The sequence below is a fragment of the Megascapheus bottae genome, chromosome 3 (genome assembly GCF_031878675.1).
Source record: "Megascapheus bottae isolate mThoBot1 chromosome 3, mThoBot2.hap1, whole genome shotgun sequence".
In the NCBI taxonomy this organism is placed as follows: Eukaryota; Metazoa; Chordata; class Mammalia; order Rodentia; family Geomyidae; genus Megascapheus; species Megascapheus bottae.
The window spans coordinates 73,005,949-73,031,131 of NC_143511.1; the positions used below are offsets into that span (position 1 = coordinate 73,005,949).

The 25,183-nt window shown below is 43.6% G+C and overlaps 1 protein-coding gene and 1 non-coding gene across 3 annotated transcripts in view; one reads left to right on the forward strand and one right to left on the reverse strand.

Annotated features, from left to right (window-relative positions):
• Snx30 (sorting nexin family member 30) overlaps positions 1-25,183 on the forward strand; it is an 87,164-nt gene continuing 61,981 nt past the window's right edge. For both annotated transcript variants that reach the window (XM_090330443.1, XM_090330444.1), the window contains exon 1: positions 1-156. In XM_090330443.1, the coding sequence (XP_090186569.1) occupies positions 1-156 (156 nt within the window). The remainder of the gene's footprint in view (positions 157-25,183) is intronic.
• Positions 7,084-7,217, reverse strand: LOC150065799 (small nucleolar RNA SNORA40). Its single transcript, XR_016535054.1, has one exon. It is a non-coding gene; the product is annotated as a small nucleolar RNA SNORA40 (small nucleolar RNA).

Genomic DNA, 25,183 nt, shown 5'->3' on the forward strand with positions numbered 1-25,183 from the left:
ATGGCGGGCGGGCCCCCTAAGGCCCTGCCGTCCACGGGGCCCCACTCCCTGCGCGACGTGCCGCACCCGCTTGCGGGTTCCAGCAGCGAGGAGGCGGTGGGCGGCGACAGCACGCCCAGCCCCGACCTGCTGATGGTCCGCAGCTTCGGCGACAAGGTAGGGAGCGGGCTGGGCACCCGGGAGCTTACTGCGCCTGCGGGGGTCGTGCAGGGTGAGGGGGGGTGGTGGTGGTGGAGAAGGAGAGCGGTAGAAACCCCGAGCCCTCCCTCCCAGCACCGGGCCGCGCCCACCCTCAGCCCCTTCCTGGGGGACGGGGCGTGCCCTCAGCCCCGGGAGCCCGCGGGAAAAGCGTGGTCGCGCTGCCGCCGCAGGGGATGGGCTCCCGCGGGGTCGCGTGCACGGGTGACAGCTGGAGGGCCGGAGGCGTGTGTGCACTGCTGGCTGTCTGGGTTCCGGGATGGGGGAGTCCCAGGCTCCAGGTGCATCCCCTGGAGGCTGAGCTGCTAGTCACTTGTAGAGCCCTCTGGCTTCCCGGGATTGCCCAGGAGCTGGAGTTCGTGGCTTCCGGGGGCAGGGCTGTGCAGCCTGGGTCTTCGTCCTCCACCGGTCAGTCATGTGGGCCGTAATCTTTGTTTAGGTGTGCTGTTTGCCCTGAGGAGTCACCTGACTCAGACCCCAGCCAGCAGCCAGAGGAGAGTCTCTCTGTGGTTTTTCTTGTCTGCGGCTTCGACAGCCTACCACACTCTTTAGGTTTGGCGGTGGCTGGTTTTGTGGTTGATGGAAGGAAAGCTCGCCCTTTGACCTTCTTTGTGCAGAGGGAGGAGGCTTCTGGTATCCTGAGAGTGACACAAGCCCTCCTGTAGCTTTGAGAGGTTGGTTTTTCCTCCTGCCCCCTTCATCATTTCAGCTGTGACTCCTGTCAGTGCTCTTGTTGCCACTTAAGTCATTAATTACAGAGGTTCGAATTGTTCTCAGCATTAGAGATCAGGATTTCCTCTTAGCAAAATATTAAATAAATCCCCCTATAAACGGAATCAGGAGACCTAACTTTCCTCTGCTCTTAGCTGAGGGAGCATGTGGTACAATATCAATTGGTATGAGTGCATAAATAACTTTAGGGCATCTAGATACATCTTTTGAAAAGGTTTGAAAAGCATTAGGAAAAGAGAATTTAAGCTCCTGAGCCAAGTAGATTAAGCAGCTCAAGGTGTGTGTGTGTGTGTGCGCGCGTGTGTTCACACATGTTCCCATGTGCTCACATGCATGTATGTCTTTATGGGTCTTTTCATTTGACAGGACATTTTAAATTATATGAGAAAATAGCTAACTTGGAGATCTCTTGCCCATATTTAACGTTCCAAAAGGAATTGTTGAATGGCTGTGATTTGTTGCTTTCTTTGGATAGTAACTGAAGTTGATGCTTCTGATTTCCTTTTCAGTTCTGTGTAGGGTTGTGAATTACTTATTGCTGTGTAACACCTGAAAACAGTGTTTGTAGGTGAAGAATCTGGAAGCAGCTGAGCTGATGCTTCTGACTCAGGTCTTTCAGGAAATCTGATCATATGAAGGCTGGATTGGGAAGAACCCAAGCTCTCTTCTAAGCTCATTCGTGTGGTTCTCTGGAGGACTCTTAGACATGGCAACTGGTTTGCCATAGAACAAGTGATTCCAATTAGACTTATGTAAGTGGACATACCTCTGCTGTATTCCATTCGGCATAGACTGGTGTTCATACAAGGGGAATGGATAGAGTTATTGGGCACTGGAGCAGTCTTGGAGACTCATTACTGCAGTTAGTTTCCTCCCTTCTTTCAGTGGAGGGGATGGAAACCCAGGGCTTCAAGCATGTGAGGCAAGTGCTCTACTATTATAAACCCACCCCACAGGTAGCTATTTTATGTTTTTCAGTACTGAGGATTAGGCCTATGATATGTGTATTTTAGGTAAGTGCTCTGTCATTGAGCTATACCCTCAGTTCTTTCTATTTTTATTGTGAGACAAGGTCTCATTAAGTTGTATAGGCTGGTCTTGAGCTCACTGTGTAGCCTAGGCAGATCTCAAACTTGACAGCTCCCCCTTCACTCTCCTGAGTTATTGGGATTATAACATGCCCAGCTGGATAGCTACTTTAAATATTTGTTAAATGCTCTCCTCTTGGACAATACTTGAAGTGTGGCCATTTTATTAATAAGTACTTGGAAGAGGAATGCCCAGTAAAATTAAGATCTGGTTAGTTGGCAGGAATGAGGCCTAAGTCCTGTTACTGATGGCTTCTTTCACAGGATTCTTTGAGAGACAATTTTGAAGATATTACTATTAATTATTGAACATTTAATAAGTCTCCTAACAACTGTGGAGAATGTCTAAATGATATCAGTCTCCAAGGGCCTAATTTAGAGCAAGCTGCTTTTCCTTAGAGGATATGCATTGTCATTTCTTTTCTCTGATCGGGAGTGACATTTTCCTTTAGTCATTGGACATGTATGTCTTCTGTACATATGTGTAAAGAGGGAAGTCAGCAGAGTGGAAGAAAGCCTTCCCTTCACCCACTTTTCTCTTGCCTACCTAAGCAGTATGAGTGTCATTGCAGGGCTGTTGAGAAAGTAGCCTTTTTTTTTTTTTTTTTTGGCCAGTCCTGAGCTTTGAACTCAGGGCCTGAGCACTGTCCTTGGGCTTTCTCAAGGCTAGAGCTCTACTACTTGTGCCACAGCACCACTTCTGGCTTTTTCTATGTATATCCGGTACCGAGGAGTTGAACCGGGGTCTTCGCACTTGCTAGGCAAGCACTCTACCAGTAGGCCAAACTCCTGGCCCCTTGAAAGTAGCCTTTTTAAAATTTTATTTCTTGCCTTATTGGACATTGGGGTTGTGATCCTTGATGACAAGGACTTCAGGTCAGTTCTGGGCAAGGAGTTCTGGGCAAGGTTTGGCAAGCTGTTCATAGTGCAAGGTTGTTTTGCTAAAGGGTATTGCTTCCTGCAGCCCAAGATAGTGCCATGATTAGGGTAGCCTGGTCATCAGATAGGCCAAGCTAGCCCTTGGCCTAGCTGACACTTCTGAAAGGCTTCTGCAGTTCACAAGAAGGAAAGACCAAAGGTGGCTGATGAGAGGAATCCTTTCTATCACAAGGATGAGAAGGACTTATAGTTCTGATGCCAGCGAAACCCATTTGGCCCTACATCACTACATCTTTCCTCTCCATCTGAAATGTAAACAAGTCATTTGACCTATTTTCTTTTTCACTTTCAAGTGTGAATTGTTGGGAACTCTTTCTGCTCTGATGCAGCTTCTGCTTGTGTGTGCTCCCTGAAATGGATGAACTCTCTGAAGCCCAGATCTGTGGTTAACACCCACTTCCCCGATCCCTCCTAACCTTTTTACCACACTCTTCCATCTTCTTCCCACCTCCTTCCATCATCTGGACTTCCTCAAAGTCTTCAGAGTAGAGGTCCTTTCCTGGAGGTCTCTTCCTCTTGTTTGCCATTTGTCAGGAAGTGGGAACCAGGGACCCCTCCCTCCATCTTCCATTGACTTTTTTTTTTTTTTTTTTTTTTTTGCCAGTCCTTGGACTTTCTCAAGGCTAGAGCTCTAGCTCTTGAGCCTCAGCACCAGTTCTGGCTTTTTTCTATGTATGTGGTACCAAGGAATCGAACCCGGGTCTTCATGCATGCTAGGCAAGCACTTTAACCACTAGGCCAAACTCCCGGCCCCGACTTTTTTTTTTACCAACTAAGCTCTGCCCTGGAGGCTAATGCCATTCTTGTTCATTCAGCAAAGATTTGAGGGTCAATCAAGATCCAGGCACTGTTCTAGAACCTGAGATTATTATTATTATTATTATTTTTTTTTGCCAGTCCTGGGCTTACGCTCAGGGCCTGAGCACTGTCCTTGGATTTTTCTCAAGGCTAGAGCTCTACCACTTGAGCCTTAGCACCACTTCCGGCTTTTTTCTAAGTATGTGGTACCGAGGAATCGAACCCGGGTCTTCGTGCATGCTAGGCAAGCACTCTACCACTAGGCCAAACTCCCGGCCCAAGAACCTGAGATTATTGAGTAAAGTAGTTAAAGACCCTTGTGGTCATGGGGCACACATCTGTTAGGAAATACTGCATTTACTAGGGTAGGGAGAAAAGGTAGGGAGAGGGAGTTTTGGGTAGGCCTTGTTTGGAGTTTGAGACTTGAGTGGGGTAGTTACAGGGAAGTGTCTCAATAGAACTATCTGGTGGAGGCTGGGCGAGGTGGCTCATGCCTGCAATCCTAGCTACTCAGGAGGCTGAGATCTGAGAATTGTGATTCAAAGCCAGCCAGGACAAAAAAGAACCTGAGACTCTTATCTCCAATTAAACTCTAGAAAATGGGAAGTGGGGCTTGGCTCAAGGGTAGGGCAGTATAGCCTCAGAGACCGGGCTCAGGCTGACTTCAAGCCCTATGACCCACAAAAAAAAAAAAAAAAAACCCAAAAAACTATCAGGTGAAGAGCCCAGTGGAAGCAGAGGCCTCAAGCTCAAGCACAGGCCTGGTGTGTCAGGGAACATACTTGCCAGAGGTCAGTGTGGCTAAGACAGAGTGAGCAGCAGACTGTCACAAGGGACAGGAGTCAGGCGGTGTTGAACCTGGCCGTCCTCTACTCCCCGGACTTTGGCCTTTACTTTGAGTGCTGTGGGGATGGGCTGTTGTGGTGTCTTGAGTAGGAAGAGGACAGCCTTTGGACTCCTATTGGAAAGGAGCAGACTGGCTGTGGAACTGGAAGACCTTATTCCCCTGAATTGGCTCCAGTTGTTCTAAAGGGACATCCACTGAAGCAGAGTGGCTTCAGTGGAAGAAAAATCTACTAGCTTCCATTGTTGAAAAGATCCAGATATTTTAGCTTTAGGAATAGCTAAAACAGGCATTAAAGCGAAGTTGGGAACTGTCATTTGCTACCTTTCACTGCTCATTCCTGTGCTGTTGTGTTCTCAAACTGAGGAAGCTTGAGAACTCCAGCAAAATGAGCCATCTCTTCTGTAAGCCCTGGAAAGCTCTGCTCTGGGCTGCTTGCTGACTCCTGGGTCTAAATTGGGTCAGGCACTCAAACCTGTCCTTGGCTCAGGTCTGGATCAAATGCTTTTACCTTTGGAATGAGGAGAAAGTTTTGTAGGTTTTTTTTTTTTTTTTTTTTTTTTTTGCCATTTCCTGGCTTGAACTCAGGGTCTGAGCACTGTCCTTGGGTTTTCTCAAGGCTCTACCACTTGAGCCACAACACCACTTCTGGCTTATTTTCTATATATGTGGTATCGATGAATTGAACCCAGTTCTTCATGTATGCTAGGCAAGCACTCTACCACTAGGCCAGAGTGTTTTCTTTAAAATAGAGATATATACAAGTGAAGTAAATAAAAATGCGCCTATAGAGTTAAAGAATAAAATGATTGTACAATTTAAAGCATAATAAAATTAATATGTTCCTCATAAGATATTGATTCTTTGGGAGTCTCCTAAAGGAAGAAAATGGTTTCTGAAGTAAAAATCAGGGCGGAATATAATTGTAAAGTACTTATTTGCCATGCATGCTGTCCTGGGTTTCAGTCTCCAGTAACACACACACACACACACACACGTGCATATACGTGCACACACATCCATGTCCTCTGTTAGTTTTCTAGATGTGTTCATCAAAGTAACATGTCTGTTACTTTGACCTATGTGTACTTCCTCTGCCCCTGGTAACCACTGTTATAAGCCTCTTCTATCTCTGTGTATTTGTGTTTGCTTCTTAGTATCCACATATGCTATCATACAAATAATAAATCCTGTTTCTGGCTTTACTTGGCACAGTGTCTTCTAGGTTCATCCAGAAGACAAATAGCACCACATTCTTTTCTGTAGCTAATATTCCCTTGTGTAGATAGACTACAGTTTATCAGGTGGACTTAAATTGTCTCTATATCTTGGCTCTAGAAATCATGCTTCAGTGAATATGGGAGTGAGGTTACCTTTACCAGGGCACAGTATATTCCCAGAAGGATTGCTGGGTCATGTGATAGTTCTGTTTTTAATTGTATTTAGAAACTTTTATTTGATTTTCCATAATGGCTATACTAATCTACAGTTCTACCAACAGTACATAAATGTCCCTATTTCTCCCCAGGTTCCATCTTCTCTTGCCTTGCCCTCCTGTCTTTCTGGTCTCTGAATCAGTAATGGCTGTCTTCTGATGTTTAGATTCCATGGCCTGTCCCCCTAGTCATTTCTATCTTTTACTCAGTGCCCTTGTTTGTGTCTTCCCAATGGTCAGAGTACAGAGGCACCACGAGCAGTACAATGCCACTTGTAAATGTGCAGCTGCGACTGGGGTGGGGCCTCATGCTGCACATGCAGTCTCCTCCAGTCTGTCTACCCATGTCCTCTCTCACTAATCCCCACCATGAGATGTTTATATCCATTCCATGCAGGACCCAACTCAATCCTGCACCTAGGTAGAGGTTAGTAGGGTATAGATTGCTACCTATATTGGCTTTTTTCTTTTTCCTTTTTAAGGTTTTACATCAATTAATTCTCAGAGCCAACCTGGATGAGTTAACAAACCCCCATCATTGCTAACCATTGTAGGAATCGTATTCCTTCTCCTCCTCATCTCCTCCTCCTCCTCTTCCTCCTTTTCCTCCTCTTCCTCCTTTTCCTCCTCTTCCTTCTCTTCCTCCTCTTCTTTCTCTTCTCTTCTTCCTCCTCCTCTTCTCCTCCTCTTCTCTTCTCCTCCTCTTCCTCTTCTCCTCCTCCTCTCCTTTTCCTCTTCTCCTTCTCTTCCTCCCCCTCTTCTCCCCCTCTTCTCTTCTCCTCTTCTTCCTCCTCCTCCTCCTTCTCCTCCTCTTCTTCCTCCTCTTCTTCTCCCTCCTCCTCCTTTGCCTCCTCCTCCTCTTCCTCCTCCTCCTCCACTAGTTCTGTGGCTTGAACTCAGGTTCTGAGCACTGTCCTTGAGCGTTTTCAAGGTCAGTGCTCTACCAGTTGAGCCATAGCACCACTTCTGGCTTTTTCTGTGTATGTGGTACCAAGGAATCAAACCCAGGATTTCATGCATGCTAGGCAAGCACTTTACCACCTGGTCTCCATAGTCCTTCTTATATGTACCAAAAAACTCATACTCAACAGTGAATTCTGAGGTTGCAAAAGAGGATTTATCGTTTGCACCTATCTGTGAGGCTTCGTTACAAATTAAACAAAGACATATACACAAAAGTGCTATCTGTTTTGGTTTTAACTGAATATTTGGGAGGCTGACCAAGTGTTAATCAGGAGAGGAGAGGGCCATTTGTGATTTTAAGAGAGCTTACTGTGGTTGAGGACTCAGTGAGGGTTGGGTGGGTAGGGCTTAGAGGCAGGGATTCCAGGGACCAGATGATCACCCCAGAACACTGAGGGAGGAAGCAGTTTTATAGAACTTGACGCACCAGGCTCAGGGTGTCTGTTTTGTTTGCAAGTAGTAGGTACTCAATTTATATTGAGCAGAAAGGTGAACCTATTGGCTGGAGGGTGAGCAGGCACGTGCACACATGCATGTGCCCTGAAGCTTAAACTTGGGACCCGGCTGCTATCTCTGAGCTTTTGTGCTCAAGACTAGGGTTCCTCCTTGAGCCACAGCTTACTTTCTGCTTTTTGATCATAAATTGGAGGTAAGAGTCTCATGGACTTTTCTGCCCAGGCTGGTTTAAATCTTGATTCTCAGATCGTAGCCTCCTGAGTAGCTAGGATTACAGATGTGAGCCATTCATCTGGCCTGACAGGATCACTTAAACCATAGGGTTGAGTCAGAACTGTTCATGTCAATGAAGGTCCTTATGACCTCAGACCAGTATCATCCAGGTTGCAAAATGTAGCATGTGGTAGGTCACAGCCCTCACATTTTATTCACAGAGTGTTTCAGACAGAACAAACTTCTTTTTTCTAGGGAAAATATGATTCATATAATTTTCTACAATAAATTTGCCATTGGTAATTTTAATATATATACTGTACGTGTGTGTTTGTGTTGGCCCTGGAGCTTGAATTCAGGGCCTGGACACTGTCCAGTTTTTGTGCTGAAGATTAGCCCACTACCAATTGAGCCACAACTCCATTTCCAGCTTTTTTGGTAGTTAGAGATAAGAGTCTCACAGGCCGAGAGTTTGGCCTAGTGCTAAGAGTGCTTGCCTAGCATACAGGAAGACCCAGGTTAGATTCTTTGGTACCACATACATAGTGGTGCTGTGGCTCAAGCCACAGGCCTTAAAAGCATTAGGCCTTGAGAAAGCCCAAGGAAAAGCCCAAGGACAATGCTCAGGCCCTGAGTTCAAACCCCAGGACTACAAAAAAAGTCTCATAGATCCTCAGATCTCAGCCTCCTGAGTAGCTAGGATTACTAGCATGAGCCACTGGCACTGGCTTTTTTTTTTTTTTTTTTTTGCCAGTCCTGGGCTTGAGCTCAGGGCCTGAGCACTGTCCTTGGACTTTCTCAAGGCTAGAGCTCTACCACTTGAGCCTCAGCACCACTTCCGGCTTTTTTCTATATGTGGTACCGAGGAATCGAACCCGGGTCTTCATGCATGCTAGGCAAGCACTTTAACCACTAGGCCAAACTCCCGGCCCCTGGCACTGGCTTTTTTATGTACTTTTAATGATTATTTCTTACCAAAATGCTGCAGTAAATACGGATACACAGACACTTCTTTGAGACCTTGTCTTCAAGCCTTTTGCATATGTACCTAGAAGAGGATTAGTGGATTGATTGCAGTGGTGATTCTATGTTTAACTTTCTGAGTAGATTTCAGCCTGCTTTCCAAAGTAGTTGTACCATTGTAAAATCCCATTGCTGATACACAAGAGTTTTGACTTTACTCAGTGATTCATCCCTGTAATCCTGGCTACTCAGGCTGAGACAGGCCTGAGGGGGAAAATTTGCTCACTAGACCCCATTTAGACCAAAAAAAACCAGGCATGGTTGTGCACATCCGTCATCCTAACAATGTAGGAAGCATGACTAGGAAGATGGTGGTCCAGCCCCTCTGGGGCATAAACTCAAAACTCCATTTGCAAAATAAAGCCCGGCCTTACATGTGCATGGCATGCTCACAGGGCTTTTTATTTCCCTAGCGATAATATATGCTTGGCTGGGCTTCATATTTCCCTAGTGGCTGCTTCTGCTTTCTTTTTCTTTTGTTGTTGTCTACTGTGCATTGAGGGCATCCGGCTTCCTCAGTTATGTCCACCTTCTCCCAGAGGTGATACTGACTTGTGTTCCTTTCATCGTTGCTAATGTTTATGGTTACTGCAATGTATGACCAGGTGATGCGGCTGTTGTCTCATTCTCCCTTGACAAATGGGGACAGAGCTTTGAGAAGGTGAAGTAACTTGACTTGCTGAAGGTTACAAGGACAGAAGATTTGAACTTGAGTCTGTCCAACCTTCAGCGTTGTTCCCTTCTCTCTACTGACATACAGAACTGGCCCTGTGCAGAGTGCACAGCATTTCATCATGGAGCACACTCTTAGCCCGTGTCTGCTATTTGTTTGTTTCTGGCCTTTCTCCACACTGCCCTCATCTGCCTCATTACAGGAGTTTTCTAAGACCACTTGCCTCTCTCTGTCACACAAGGCTATTTGGATCAGTGGTCTGTGTGCACTGTTTCCATCTGCCTTGCCATCTGTGTCTTCTCGCCTCACCACTGTGCTCATGTGATCCAGGCCCTGCCCTACCTCACAGCTCCAGGAGACCCTGTTTTTGTTGTTTTCTTTTTCTTTCTCTCTCCTTCCTTCCTTCCTTCCTTCCTTCCTTCCTTCCTTCCTTCCTTCCTTCCTTCCTTCCTTCCTTCCTCCCTTCCTCCCTTCCTCCCTTCCTCCCTTCCTCCCTTCCTCCCTTCCTCCCTTCCTCCCTCCCTCCCTCCCTCTCTCTTCCTCTCTTCCTCTCTTCCTCTCTTCCTCTCTCCCTCTCTCCCTCTCTCCCTCTCTCCCTCTCTCCCTCTCTCCCTCTCTCCCTCTTTCCCTCTTTCCCTCTCTCCCTCCCCCTCTCCCCCTCCTCCCTCTCTCTCCCTCCCTCCTTCTTCCTTCTTTCCTTCTTCCTTCCTTTCTTCTTTTCTGTAGAGTCCCAGGCCTCTTTGCCCAGTTGAGGAAACTGGCTCCGACAGAGAAGCAATTTTTATTTTTTTAGACTACCTGGGTTCACTGATGAGCTGGTTTTAGACCTCTGGTTTAGTGCCCACTTTCCTTTCTAGCATCATGAACTAACTTCCTCCATCTTTTTTTAGACTCTGTCCTTCTTTCACAGCAAGTTCCCCAGGCAGCAGGTAGGTAGGTGATTGATGAAATGCACCAAGTAAACTATGTTTGTTTGTTTGTTTGAGATATGGCCTCACTGCCCAGGCTGGTTCAAGCTCATGATCCTTCTGGCATAGCCTTCCAAGGGCTAAATTACAGTCATGTGTCAACAACCTCTGGCTGATTTGATTCTTTCCTTCCTTGGTCCTTTCTGCTGGGGCCAGGGCATTTCTGGTTGTTTCTTTTTTTTCTTCTAGGCATTGCACATCCTCCCCTATGGCTCCTGCCTGCTGCTTGTGTCTCAGATGATCTGTGGATGAGCTTCAAGACTGTACCATGGCTTAGGGTTCTGACAACATCATTTCTACTTCATCTTTCTAGATTTTTCTGTTTCTTTTAATTCAGTATAGTCACTCTGTGGCAAGAATACTTCAAGACCATATCTCTTTTCCCTCTCCTTCGAGGAGTCATCTTCTAGCATTAGCATCACTGTTCTGCCAGGGCTTTCTTCCTTTCTGATTGGCACCAGTGCAGTAAGATCTGTGATCGTCTCATTGGTTGTCCTGTTTTCCTTCAGCCAGTCCCCCATCTCCTGTCCAGTGTGCTCTCAACACTTAGCATCCATTGAGTGCTGCCTTTCCTGTGTCACTCCCATCTGTGGAGGCCTGGGTGACCCCCACTCCTCACTCAGTACTGTTCTGTTTGTAGCATACCCATCTGTGATGAGGATCTATTTACCATTCTAGGCCCCTCCTAGAAAGTCATTCCCCACCAAATGATTTTGCTATGAGCTGTCTGCCATGTCATGAATTCCTGCTTGTAAGATTATAATAATATGCTGCAGTAAAAGTTACGTGTCTATGAGCCCTGAAAGTATCTTGTGATTTCTGTAACATTTTTGTAGTGGTTGATAGCAAATAACAAACCATGCACGGGGAGACTACCGTTTTGCCCAAGACCCTTGTTATTCCAAGGACATGTCCTAGGACTAGGGACATCAGCATCACTCAGAGATTTTTGGCAATGTTGAATCTCAGGCCTAGTTTAAGAACTACGGAATCAGAACCTGCATTTTGACATGATCACAAAGTGACTGATATACATATTAAATAAAAAGGTGGGAAACACTAACTTTTAGAACAAGGTTGTCAGTCTTGGCTAAGCATTCAGATTATCTGAGGACCTTTTATACAATACTAATGCCTGACTCTACCTCAAGAAATGTGGATCTAAGCCAGATGTGGTAGTGCACTCAGGAGGTAGAAGCAGAAGGATCTTGAATGTGGGGCCAGTCTGGGTAACTGTCTCAACAAAATGAAAAATAGTTGGTGGTTCAAATCTGTGATCCTAGCTGCATGGAGCATGGGGATAGGGAATCAACGTAAGGCCAAACCAAAAAAGAAAAAAAAAAGTTCAGCCAATTCTGGTGCCTTATGCTTGTACTCCTAGCTACCCAGGAGGCTGAGACCTGGTGGAACATAGTTCAGTACAGCCCAGGCAGAAAAGTCTGTGAGACTCCATTTCCAATTAAGTGGCAAAAATGCCAGACTGGAGGCATGGCTCAAATGGTAGAGCATCAGCTGTGAGCAAACAAGCTTAGTAAGAGTGTAACACCTTAAGTTCAAGCCATGGTATCATGAAAAGTTCTATTGGACTAATGGGCATGCTTGTTATCCCCAAAGCTATGGGAAAATTGTAACGACCGGGTGTAGTGGTACATGGCTGTCATCCCAGAGGCATGAAGAAACACAAATAGGATCATGGTCCAGGCTGGCCTTGTAATAAAGTAAGACCTGTCTCAAAATTAGTGCATAAAGGGGCTGGTAGATTGGCTCAAGTGGTGATGAATGCCTAGCCAAGTATGAAGTCTTAGATCCAAACCCTTAAGTTGAAATCCCAGTGCTGCCAAAAAAGAAAATAAACTCACATAAGACAGCAAACAACAACAAAAAGGCTAGTAATGTAGCTTAATGGTAGAGCACTTGCCTAGCATACTGGAGTCCTTTAGCTCAGGCAACAGAACAAAAAATTGGATCTGCTAGGATGACCCATAGGCCAAATTCCCTCCCTCCCTTCCTCTCTCTCTCCTTCCCTCCTTCCTTTCCTTCCTTCTCTTCCTTTATTTCCTTCCTTCTTGTCAGTAATAGGGCTTGACCTCTAGGCTTAGTGCTGTCCCAGGGCTTTTGCATTCCAGGCTAGCACTCTACCACTTTGAGCCACTGTGCCACTTCTGGTTTTCTGGTGGTTAGTTGGAGATGAGTCTCACAGACTTTCCTGCCCAGGCTGGCTTTAAACTACAATCCTCAGATCTTCTCCTCCTGAGTAGCCAGGATTACAGGTGTGAGCCACTAGTGCCCAGCACGTTTCTTTTCTTTTTTTTTTTTTATTCAAAGTTTCTTCAGCTAATTCCAAATGGCAGCCAAAGTTGAGATCACTTACTATAGAATTTCCTGGTTCACCTAGAGGGAGTTTACCAACAGAAAGTGGTCTTCCACTTTTCTTACTCATCCTTGCTCAGCTGGTATAGGGTCATATATGGCTGTTGATACAAACATCTACAAAGGCCATCTGGCAACATCTGTCAAAATTACAAATATGTCATTAGTGCTCTACTAATGACATATTCTGTAATTAGTGCTCTACTTCCAAAACAGCCTGATGTCCCGCTTCCATTGCTAGCTGTTTTCCTTCACGGTCACCCTAAGGTACCACAGAGAATCGTGAGAATCATGTGTCTCATAGAACCCTGGCAGATAAAAGAAATGATGATCCTTCACCAGATGCCTGGGAGGCTGCTCACTTTTGGTTCCCTCTGTCCCTTACTGGCTATTCCTCCTCAGTCTCCTTTGCTTACCCTCCCCATTTCCCTACCTTGAAATATTGAAAAGCCCCAGGACTTAGTCCTGACAGTCTCCTCTTATCCACCTGGTGTCCTTCAGCAGGACACCATCCAGATTCTCAGGTGTACAAGCCATCAGTGCCTTGGTGGCTCCAGGCCAAACCGTCCTTTTTGGAGGAGGGTTTCTACCCTCCAGGTTCCCACCTCTGGATGTCCAGGCTATACCTCTTACAGGTGTCAAAGCTAGCCTACCTGAGCATTCTTAACCCCTCACCTGTCTTAAAGATGTGGAAACTACTTTTTTCCAGTCTTTTCTGTCTCAGAAAGGGGCACCTCTATTTTTCAATTTTTTAGGGCAACAGAACCTATAAAACCTATTCTTAGTATTTTTCCCATCCCACCCCAAATCCATCAGGGAGACCTTTGGAGCTATATTGAGAATCTGATCACTTCTTATTGCTTCTGTTGATGCTACTGTTACTCAGCCACCCTTATCTCTTGCCTAGAGTTCTTCTGTTCTTATCTCAGTAGTTTCCTAACTAGCCTTCCTGTTTCCTGCTTCCCACATTCAGGCATTTAACAATGCTGCTATGAATGATCCTCTAAAACAGGAGAGGCATTCAGCAAACAGCCTTGCTTTTTCTTGCCTCAAACCATCCAGAGACTTTGAAGTTCTCTTAAGTCTTTAAGGGACCTCTGGTGCTTCTGTGTCCACCACCCATGACTTAGAGCTTTACCTCCAGTCTTTTACACTAGCTATTCTATCCCCAGATAGCATTAGGGCTTATTCACTTCATCTGGGTCTCTAGATGTTTATTCTATGGACCTCCCAAACCATTTTATAATCTACAGTAGTCCCTCCTTGCCCACTGTTCCCTTTCTATGAGGTTTGTGAGATTTCCATTACCTGTGGTGAATTGTGGTCCAAAAATATCTTATTGAAAATTCCAGGAGTACACAATTCATCACAATTGATCTGAACAGTATAATGAAGTCTTTGTTCCACTCAGGATATGAGGCATACATGAATCATACATATCCCATGTATCCAGGCTGTATATGCTACCTTCTCATTAGTTCCTTAGTGACTATCTAGGTAACCTAGTAACCATCAGGTCACTGTTGTCATATTGTAATGATCATGTTCAAGTAATACTTATTTTCCTTAAGAATATCCACAAACTGCAAGAGGAGTGATACTGGCAGTTTTATTACAGTATATTGTTTTACTTTTATTTATTTTGCCAATCCTGGGGCTTGGAAGTCAGGGCCTGGGCACTGTCTTTGGGTTTTCTCAAGGCTATCTCTCTTCCACTTGAGCTATAGCCCCGCTTACTTAATTTTTGATAGTTGTTCATCTTACTGTGCTTTGTGTATCAATTAAGCTTTATCATAGTTACATGTGTAAAATGAAACATGGCATGTGTGGGGTTTCGTACTACTCTTGCTTTCAGACATCCACTGGGGGGTGGGGAGGTGGGTCTTGGAATGTACACCCCCTTAAAGGGGGACTAGTGTAGTCATAATGGTCGTCTTACTCAGTTGTCTCCCTCTTTACTTGATTTATATTACTAGGCCTACTTTGCTCACATCTATCTGTTACATGGTGTTGTAAACTGGTCAAAAACACCTGACTTGCTTATTGGTGTAATTTCAGTGTATAAACACAATCTAGGCTGGGTGCTAGTGCCACCTGTAATCCTAGCTACTCAGGAGGCTGAGATCTGAGGATCACTGTTCAAAGCCAATCCCAGCACGAAAGTCTGTGAGACTCTTATCTCCAGTTAACCACCAGACAACCAGAAGTGGCACTGTAGCTCAAGGAGTAGGGCAGTAGCCTTGAGCTGAAGAGCTCAGGGAGAATGCCCAGGCCCAGAGTTTAAGTCTTGAGACTGACAACAACAACAACAAAAATCTAGAATGAGGATGGGTACACATATTTGTTGACTCTGTAAATGGATGTGTGATTGTGTGTGTGTGTGTGTGTGTGTGTGTGTGTGTGTGTGTGTGTGTATAAGAGGTCAGTGTAAATGTATAACTTGGTCTTGGAAGCATGCACCATTGCTTCTCAGCAGGGTTGTTTTCTGACTCTTTGAGAAAGACTATATTGTCCTCTAGGAGGCTTTTTGTCCAAATGAGGGTGAAAGAATCCTTTCTTTCTTCCTTATTTGGGTAATGTGGTTGATATAAATTATAAAGGGTAACATGGACTCCCTAGCCCCTGACCAGCCCTGATCACATGTACTGTGGGTGTGGGCTGGGTGTAAGTGTCATCCTGCTAAATAGAAATGGAGTCAAAACCCAAAAGACATGGAGCTGAGCTGTAACTAAGGGCGTGGGGCTAAAGAGGTAATACTCCTCTGGTTAATTTTGTTTGGTTTAATGTTTTTCTGGTTATGGTACCTGGGGAATGAACCCAGGGCCTCATACATGTTGGGCAAGCATTCTTGCCCTTTCCTGGAAGCTTTTAATCTACCTGATCAAATACCATAAATATTTACTTGTGACTTTTACCCTTTTCCTTCATGGTTAATCAATTTAGTGAGCTATCTTTTGTTCAGGGTTAAGAAATTGTTTTCTGTACTGGGCCAAGTCATGAGTGGAGAGGTAAAATCTTCCATTGTCTCCCACTTGTCTAGAGTATATTAGACTCTCATTTTCCCCTCTTGGAGAGGACAGCCCTGAACTTTACCTGCTCTCAGTGCAGTGACAGTAGCTCTTCTCCTTTGTGCCTTCCCTCAAAGTGTCCCCACTTTCAGCTTGACTCTAAAGAACAAGGTCATCACTAGTTTCTTTTCCCCTTCTGAGACTTTTCTTTTGGTCAGTTGTGGGACTTGAACTCTGGGCCTGGGAGTTGTCCTTGAGCTCTTTGGCTCAAGGCTATCGCCCTACCCATTGAGCCACAGTGCCACTTCTTGTTTTCTGGTAGTTAATTGGAGATAAGAGTCTCATGGATTTTTAGTGCCCAGGTTGGCTTTGAACTGTGTCCCTTAGATCTCAGTCTCCTGAGTAGCTAGGATTACAGGCGTGAGCCACTGTGCCTGGCTCTTCTGAGACCTTTCTTACATACTTTTTCCCTCTCCTAAAATCATTCTTAGCCTCTTAGATGTTCTTTGTATGCAGTGCAATAAAAGATAATATTTGCAAAAGGCACACTGTAGTGTTCTGAGATTACAAACTGTTGACGCCATGTTTGCATTTTCTTGTAACTCAGTTTTGGTATCACTAGATGAATGTGTTTTCAAGTGTTGACCCTGGCTTGTTGGCTCCTTAAGGTATAATGATCAGAACACATTTATTTCCACTGTAAAATTTGTGTTTATAAATTATGTTAGGAAGGTCTTGCCATTGATTTATTTGTGTGTCAGGGAAAGATTTATCTAAAGGTTTCTTCTTTCTGTTTGTGGTTTTTGTCTTGGGAACTGGGTCTTGCACTTTATGTAGCCCAGGCTCTAGGAACTGGAGACCCCTCTGCCTTCCTCATCCTAGACCTGGCAGGCATGAGGTCTATAGGCTTATGGTGTTGCAGTAAAGGAGAATCTTTCAAGCATGAGAAACATTGTTGCCAGTAGCTGAATGAATAAAGTATTTGTTCCAGAGGAAGGAAGTACACAGTGTGAAGTTTAGTACTGTTACAGTAGAGTAATTACTTAGAGCACTGTAGGTAAAAGACTGTAGCATCTGCTAAGGGAATGGAGCTTTTAAAATCAGCCAAGGGGATTCTGATATAATCATTTATTGGCTGGTAAGTCACTTCCTAACCTCCCCTGTCTCATCAATAAATGTGGATAATAGGTACTATGTCTCCTAAGGTTGTTCTGAAAACTTAATGAGATGTGGAATAGACTGTCCAAAGCTGTTTTCACAACTGGTTCTTATAATTTATGTGAACAACATGTTTTAGCCTCCTACAAAAAACAATAGTTCCTTCCTTCGTTCCCCTCCCTTCCTCCTCCCCTCCCTACCCCCTCACCCTTTCTTTCTTTTCTTAATTTTTCTTTTTTTCTTTCTTTCTTTTTTTTTTTGCTAGCCATGGGGCTAGAACTCAGGGCCTGGGCACTGTCCCTGAGCTGCTTTTTAGTGCTCTACCACTTGAGCTACAGTGCCACTCCTGGCTTTTTCCTGTGTATGTGGTACTGAGGAATTGAACTCCAGGTGTCATGCATGCTAGACAAGCACTCTACTACTAAGCCACCTTCCCAGCCTTTTTTTTTCTTTTTTTTTTTTTTTGCCTATCCTGGGGCTTGAACTCAGGCCTGAGAACTGTCCTTGGGCTTTCCTCAAGGCCAGCTTTCTACCACTTGAGCCACAGCACCATCTCTGGCTTTTTTTTCTGTGTATGTAGTACCGAGGAATCAAATCAAACCTGGGTCTTAGTGCATCTAGGCAAGCACTCTACCACCAGGCCAAACTCCTGGCCCTTTTCTTTGTTTCTTAATTTATTCAGCACTTTGGTTTGAACTCTTAGCTTTGCATTTCCGAGGCAGGTACTTTACCTCTGAGCCAAACCCTATTGGCTATTTTGGAAAGATTCTCATAATTGAGGTAGGTGTATCTCAACAATGTATGGGGTACCTTGAACATTCAGAAATAAGAGATGAAAGAAAAGGAAAAATGCTTTCAGAAACAACAAATTATATAGTAAAGGATTATTATAAAACTAGATATAGAAAAGGAAATAGACCCCGTTCTGCAGAGAAGGTGCCTAAATGTGGGAAGGAAAATCCTGAATGTGTTCTAGGATTCATTTACTATAACTTTGGGACCAAATTATTGATGGCTTAAAAAAATCAACAGCCATAGTGTGATTATTCCTTGTAAGCTCATTATGTCAGACACCTTCATTTTTTCCCCTAGGGTTATTTGATTTTATAATCTTGCTTTATTCAGTAGGAACGAGTTACCCTGTGCTTATTCCCCATGCTGATGCCAAAAGCAAAAGAGGAATCTTCCCCATGAGTGAGCTCTGTACCGTGAGGAGAAAAACTTGAGAGAATGCTTTATTTCATCTGGCAAGAAAACAGAATTCTCTCCCAAAGGAGGTAGATGAGAGAGCTAGACTTAATCAGGAAGTTCATATTCCACTCCTCATCAAATATTTATCAAGTGCCGGATATTTTGCTAGATACATCTAGCCACATCTTCTTTGGACAAGCCATTAAACTCTAGGAATTTTCAGGTTTCCTTTTCTTCTTTTACCCTAAGATTAAATGATGAAAATCTAAAACTAAAATTGCTGTTCATTGCTCAGCATGCTTTTTGCCAGTATTTTGGAAAGCTATTTTTTTTTATTATTTTGTTATTTTATTTTGCATATAGCTAGCTTGCTGAATTCCTAACACATTTTAGTACTGTATATATTTAGAAAAGTCCTCAAAAATCAAAGAGACAACAACCAATTAGTGAATATATTGAAGACTTGGAGATTTCTCGGAAGAGGAAGTAAAAACAGCCCATAGATACAGAAAGAAATGCTCAACATCACAAGCCCTAAGGAAATGCAATGCATAACAACACTAAGATTTCACCTCACCCCAGTTAGAATAGCCATTGTCAAAAAAAACAGCAAATGCTGGTGAGGATGCAGCCAGAAGGGAACTCTATTACACTATTGGTGTGAATGTAAGCTTTTTCAACCACTTTGGAAAGCAGTATGGAGGTTCTGTAAAAAACTCAACATAGAACTATGCTATGACTGAGCAATCCAACTCCTGGGCATTTATCCAAGAGAATTCAGACAAGATTATAATAAAGCCAATCGCACAACCATGTTCATTGTAGCACTTTTCACTCACCATAGCTGAGATACAGCCTCATCCCAAGATCAAGAAAATGTAGTATATATACACACAATGGCATTTTATTCATTTTTTAGAAAGAATGCTATTGTACCATCCATAAACAAATGGAAAGACTTGGGAAAGACATTAAATGAAGTAAGCCAAACCCAGAGAAACAAAGTTGCATGGTTCCCCTCATTGTGGTAGATAGAATGTATCTACAAATCTAGAAGTAAACACAATGGGATAGGCTATATGCAAGTGGTTACAAATACATTAACAGAGGTAGAAGAGACTCTCTGGAGAGCTCACATAGCATGATCTTTTAGAAAGACTAGGTCAAAGCCCAATAAAAACACTAAGAAATGGGTACATCCAATGTTTGTGGGATTAGGGTCAAGGGGAAAAGAGTAAATGAATGAAGCCGGGAAAGGGGGAAGAGAAAGTTGTCAAGAATTCATTGTATATACCTTAGAATAAAGAAAACTAAGGGAAGGGGTGACTTGAAGGGTGGGGGCTAAAACTGATCAAGATGTATTGGATTAATAAACTGCTTTGTTGTATGGCACTTCCTTTGTACTACTTAATTTTAAAAAATATAAAAGGGAATCAAGTATTTTGCTACTGTTACTGATTTCTTTCTAGGTTTTTTTTTTTGTGTGTGTGTGTGAGTCATGTGGCTTAAGCATTGTCCCTGATCTCTTCAGCTCAAGGCTACCTCCCTACCCTTGAGCCAAGCCCCACTTCCCATTTTCTTGAGGTTAATTGGAGATAAAGAGTCTCAGTTCCTTTTGTGCCTGGGGCTGGCTTGAACCTCGATCCTCAAATCTCAGCCTCCTGAGTAGCTAGGATTATAGGTGTGAGCCACCTGGCCAGCTCTAGTGTTTTTTTTTTTTTATTATTATTAATTGCATTGGATTTTCCTATAAAAATTCTTGACTAAATGGAAGAAGTCATTTTTACCTTTTTCCTTATTAAAGGGCCTGCATTAAATCTTTTCTCATTAGCTATAATGTTTACTTTTGGTTTCTTATCAAGTGAATTTTTTTTTTGGCCCGGTGGGGTGTCTCATAATTGTCATTTCAGGTACTTCAGAAAGGCTGGGATTCTGGTTCAAGACCAGTCAGTGCAAAATGTTCACAGACCTCATCTCAGCCAACAAAAAATGAGCATGGTGGTGAGCATCTGTCATTCCATCTCCATAGGAAGCTAAATAGGAAATTTAGGCCAATGTGGCCCTAAACCAAAGGTGATACCTTGTCTTAAAAATAAAGCAAAGAGCGGGACGTGGTGGCTCATGCCTGTAATCATAGCTACTCAGGAGGCTGAGATCTGAAGGGGGCAGTTCAAAGCCAGCGTAGGCACTAAAGATTATGAGACTCTTATCTCCAATTAATCTCTAGAAAAACAGAAGTGGGGCTGTGGCTTTATTTTCAGACTAATGTTTTCTTTTGAATAAAGATTTGTATTTGTTCTGATTTATTCTCCAGTGAGCTGCATTATGCCTGTAAGTTAAGAGGGAAATCACCTTGTTTGGAGCTCCTCATGTTCTAACATCAGGTGTGGTTTGCATTATTATTGAATTTCCTTTGTACCAGGGTTGAGCACATGGCTTTTGGTGGAATACAGGAACAGGGATGAGGAGAAGGGAGGGAATGGAGTCTTGATCCTTAGTCTGGCTCTTAGACAGCTTCATGTTGGGCTCTGTGGCTGATAACCAGACAATGGACCACTCACAACTGCCTGTGATAGGATGTTCATGGCTGTTCCTCAAATGCCCTTCCTCTTTTCTTTCTTCAAGCTGTGCTAACAACTCAGCAATCTTAATTCTTTGCCTCTTGCCTCCCTACCCCCATGCCTGCTTCCACTTGCCCTCACTTGTCTCTGTTTTGGGGGCTCTGTGTAATAAAAAATTGCACATTTCCCACATTCAGCATTTCCTACTGGTGAGATTGTGGTTTGCAACTGGGTTAGATTTGATATTTCTGTGAATTGGATTCTGTCAGCTGAATCTTTCCCAGGAGTTCCTCCAAATGTCTTTTTAACTGATGATAGACTTTCTTGTTTTCTGACTTAAAATGGTCTCTCTTATTTTTCTATTTCTTTTATCATTTCCTGGGAACTTAGACTTGTCAGTGGTATTGACAAAGTTAAAAAGAGCCTCAGTTTACCATTGCTGTGGATTTAATTGTTGCTTTATTTTCCACTGGTAGGAATGTAGTAGCTTCTTGAACCAGCTTCTCACCTTCTTGCTTCCCCTCCCTGAAATTTTACTAACAGCTGTCAGTTTGTGTTTGTTTGCATCACACATCCTATCATAGCAAATATAACTATTCTTTTATTTTCTATCCCTTTTTTTTTTGTTCTAGTTAAGGTATTGCTGCTTAACAAGCCACCGTCCACTACATAGGTTATAACATGAATTTGCTGGCCCTCAGGTATGCAGTTTTGCTTGGCAGGAGGTGGAGCAGTTGTAGTCGGCTATTGATGGGCTAGTTGCCCACAGTGACTCATGGTTGGCACTTGGCTACAGTAATATGTGACTCACCATGTGTGCTACTCTGCACCAGTGTGGTGATCAGATATTTGGAGGGCATGTCCCAAGAATGAGCATTCTAAGACTAAGGAAATGGAAAATTCTGGGCCATCTAGGACTGGGCCCAGACTGCATAGTATACTTCTTAGATAATCAGAACATTATAGGGGTGCACATAACTCCAACAGGTTTGATAGGCAAACTGTCGTGTGTGTGTGTGTGTGTGTGTGTGTGCGTGCGCGCGTGTGCATGTTTAGGTGTGTAGATGCATGCACAGTACTACTGTGAACTTAGAGCTTGGGGCACTCATTCTACCATTTGAACTATACCTCTACTTCCACATTTTTTTTTTTTTTGGTTTGGTTAATTGGACAGAAGAGCCTCTGATTTGTTTGCCCTGGATGGCTTTGAACTGTGATTCTCAGATCTTAGCTTTGTGAATAATTAGGGTTATAGGCTTGAGCTGCTGGCACCTTTCTCAACTCTGTGTCTTGATAGGGAATAAGCCAATTCACATTGTTGAGAAGCATGTGAAATGGGGAGATATTACGTACATATGAAAAAAAAATACAAACTGCCACAAAGACCAGGCTGGAGATAGGAACACAGTGGCTACTAGGTCCAGGCTTTCTGTTCCCTATGTGTTGTGGCAGTGCAGGTAGATGAACAAGCAGTGACACAAGAGGATTAGGGGTTAGGCATAGTGTGAGCTCTGTGGAATAACAAACCCAGCCTGAACAAGCACTGGTGGGAAGTGGAGGTGGGCTGAGAAACAAGGCACGTTAAGGGAGTGGCTGTGGAGCTGGTCCTGAAAAACAAATGAGCGGAAGTCTGCCGTGGACAGCCTGGGAGCCAGAAGCATTCACTGCCCCCTGAGAGAGCTCTGGGGGATTTGGGTGTTGACAGGTTACTGGGTACTTGTGTCATATGTATGGGGAGAGGAAGAAAAGGTCTGCTCTGCCCAAGCATCTGTGAAACCTTGCCTGTGAGAGCCATCAGCTGGTTCTGTGCCCAAGGCATATCAGTGGGAGCTCTGTTTCCTTAGGGGCCAAGAATGCCTGTGTGAGGGGATAGTGGAGAAGCAGGCCTCATTGGTTTACTTTGGTGATTTTTATTTATTTTTTTGGCTCCTCTGCAACCAGTCATTGCTTCTGAGCCTTATTGTAGTTCTTTGTGTATGATGTTGGAGAGTAAGGGCAGATGCTGGGGATAGGGAGAGGAGCTAAAATTAGAGAAATACCATGCAATTGGAAATGGTCATGTTTTCTCTTATTCCAGACTGCAGGGCAGGTTGTATTATCTCTGTTTTGTTGGTAAGGAAATGGAGGTTTTTGGAGGGCCACCACAGACCACAGCACACCATTGTACTTGAGGACTCAGTTTGAAGTTTGGAGTTGGCAGCTGTGGGCATCTGTTGCTTCTGCTTCATGGAAGACTCATTCTGTTCCTAAGTGGTGAGATTGGCTCTCATGTCACCACTGGGGTGCATGTTTATGTAACCATGCATACATATCTCTGTGTGCAATATGTACATGTCTGCACAGCCAGACAGTATTAGGGTGAGGACACGCTCAATCATAGCTCTAAGGTGCTTCAGTTAAAAAAGGAGTGTAGAGTTTTAGAGATTTTCCTCCACTAACAATGCAACTTACCATTGTAGACTATACCCAGAAAACGGTTAAGTAACCTTATTTCCCCTTTATTTTGTAAGTCAGGTGCCAGTGGCTTATACTGTAATTCTAGCTACTCAAGAGGCTGCGATCTGAGGAAAATGGTTTGAAGCCAGCCCCAGGAAATCCATATAACACTTATCTCTAATTAACCATCAAAAAGCTGAACTTGGAGGTATGACTCAAGTGGTAGACTGTTAGCCTTGAGTGTAAAGGATAGCATTCAGGCCTTGAGTTCAAGCCCCAGGACTGGAATTATTTTAAAAAAGGATAAATATTGTTATTCATCTTTTACCATAATATTAAGTGCAAAAGAAGGTTGTTATTTCTGCTGGCACAGCCTAAGGAAATCCTTCTGGCTAGAGCCCTGAAAAACCTGACATGTAGGTTTGCTGAGGGCAGCAGGAAGAGGATCTCTGAGCCTTTTACTTGCCCTTTTGGAAACTACTTCCTTCACAGTAAGACTCAAGAAGAATAGTTTCCTAACATTTCCATGTGGCTTCTCCCTTGCATAGTAATTGTTGTGCACAGCATAATGGGAATGTTTCTTCCACCCAGCTTCAGGGCAGCATCTGGCTGACCGTTGTGTGTTCTGTACTATGTGGAGTATTTAAGAGTTGTCTGCTTTCAATCCAAGACCAAAAGGCCAAATCTAGCCAGCTGTCTATTTTATGTAGTCCATGAGTTAAGGTCTTTTTTTTTTTTCTTTCTTGGACTTAAGTTTTTTCTTTTTACCTTTTATTTTGAAACAATTATAGATTCACAGAAAGTTACAAAAAAATGTCAAGCCAAGTGTGCTGACAAATGCATATAATCCCAGCACTCAGCAGTCAGAGGCAGGAGGATCATGAGTTTAATACCAACCTGTTTAGCAGACTAAATGGTCTATACAATTAAAAATATTCTAGTCCTTAAAAGAAAATGAAGACTGCCTGACATAAATTGTTATGTTATCATTGTTTTTAGTCATTAACTTTTTAGATAACCTGACATTCTTTTACTGTATTAGAGTTCATAACACACATACACACAACTTGTTTTGTCCTCCTTTAACTAGACCACCAGTTCATCAGTGTTTAGTAAATAATTGATTTTCTCTTCACTATTTGGAGTTATATAGTTATTGTATATTCAAACTCAGATCTGTTCCATCATTTTAAGGGATAATAGTGTGAGTCACCAAGCCATTCAGACAAGATACATAACATACAAGGCTTCTCGCAGGGTGAGAATCCCCTCAAAATATCTGAATGCTTTTGTAGATATTGCCCACTGGAATTTAATTCTAAATACGCACACTGTGATGCAGTCTTGTTTTAATTTTTTGGACTCTATATGTACTGATAATGGCCAAATGGAGCTCTTCATTAATACTTTCTGATCCTTAATGTTAGGTCTTAATCTTCCTTGGAACTGGCTGTCTCTTAAAATCCTTTGAGAAGAGATATGGCTTGTTTTATTTATCTGACACTGGTGTATCAGGAAAATGTTATATTTTGAAAGGCACAAGGAGGGTTAACCATGATCTGGCCTTTCTCTTTCTCTCTTTGCTACAGATGTAAAGGGGTAGTAGTTGGATTATCTGTCTTCTCAGATGCATGCCTGTTGACTGTTGTTGACTGTTCTGTGACCTTGACATTGGGGATTTAGAGATACGAGCCTCTGCTGTGGAGCATGGAGATGGGTTTCCTTGTGCCTCAGTATGCTGATGAAGAGTAACTGGGTTCATCTTCTAACCTCCCTGATCTTTAACCTATTATTTGGTAGAAGTAACACAGGGATAATAGAATCTGCTGTTCTCCCCAGGTGTTTTGTTTTTGTTTTTGTACCTGTCCTGGGACTTTATCTCAGGGCCTAGGTTCTATCCCTGAGCTTTTTCACTCAAGGCCAGCACTCTACACTTGAGCCACAGCTCATTTTCTAGTTGAGGATAAAGAGTCTCAAGAACTTTCCTGGCCAAGTGGTCTTTGAACCACAATCCTTAGATCTCAGCCTCCCAAGTAGCTACAGCCATGAGCCACCTGCACCCAGCACTCCCATGTTATTTTAAAGGATACATTCGACCCACTGTGTGAAGTGGCTTGTTTTTACAGTAT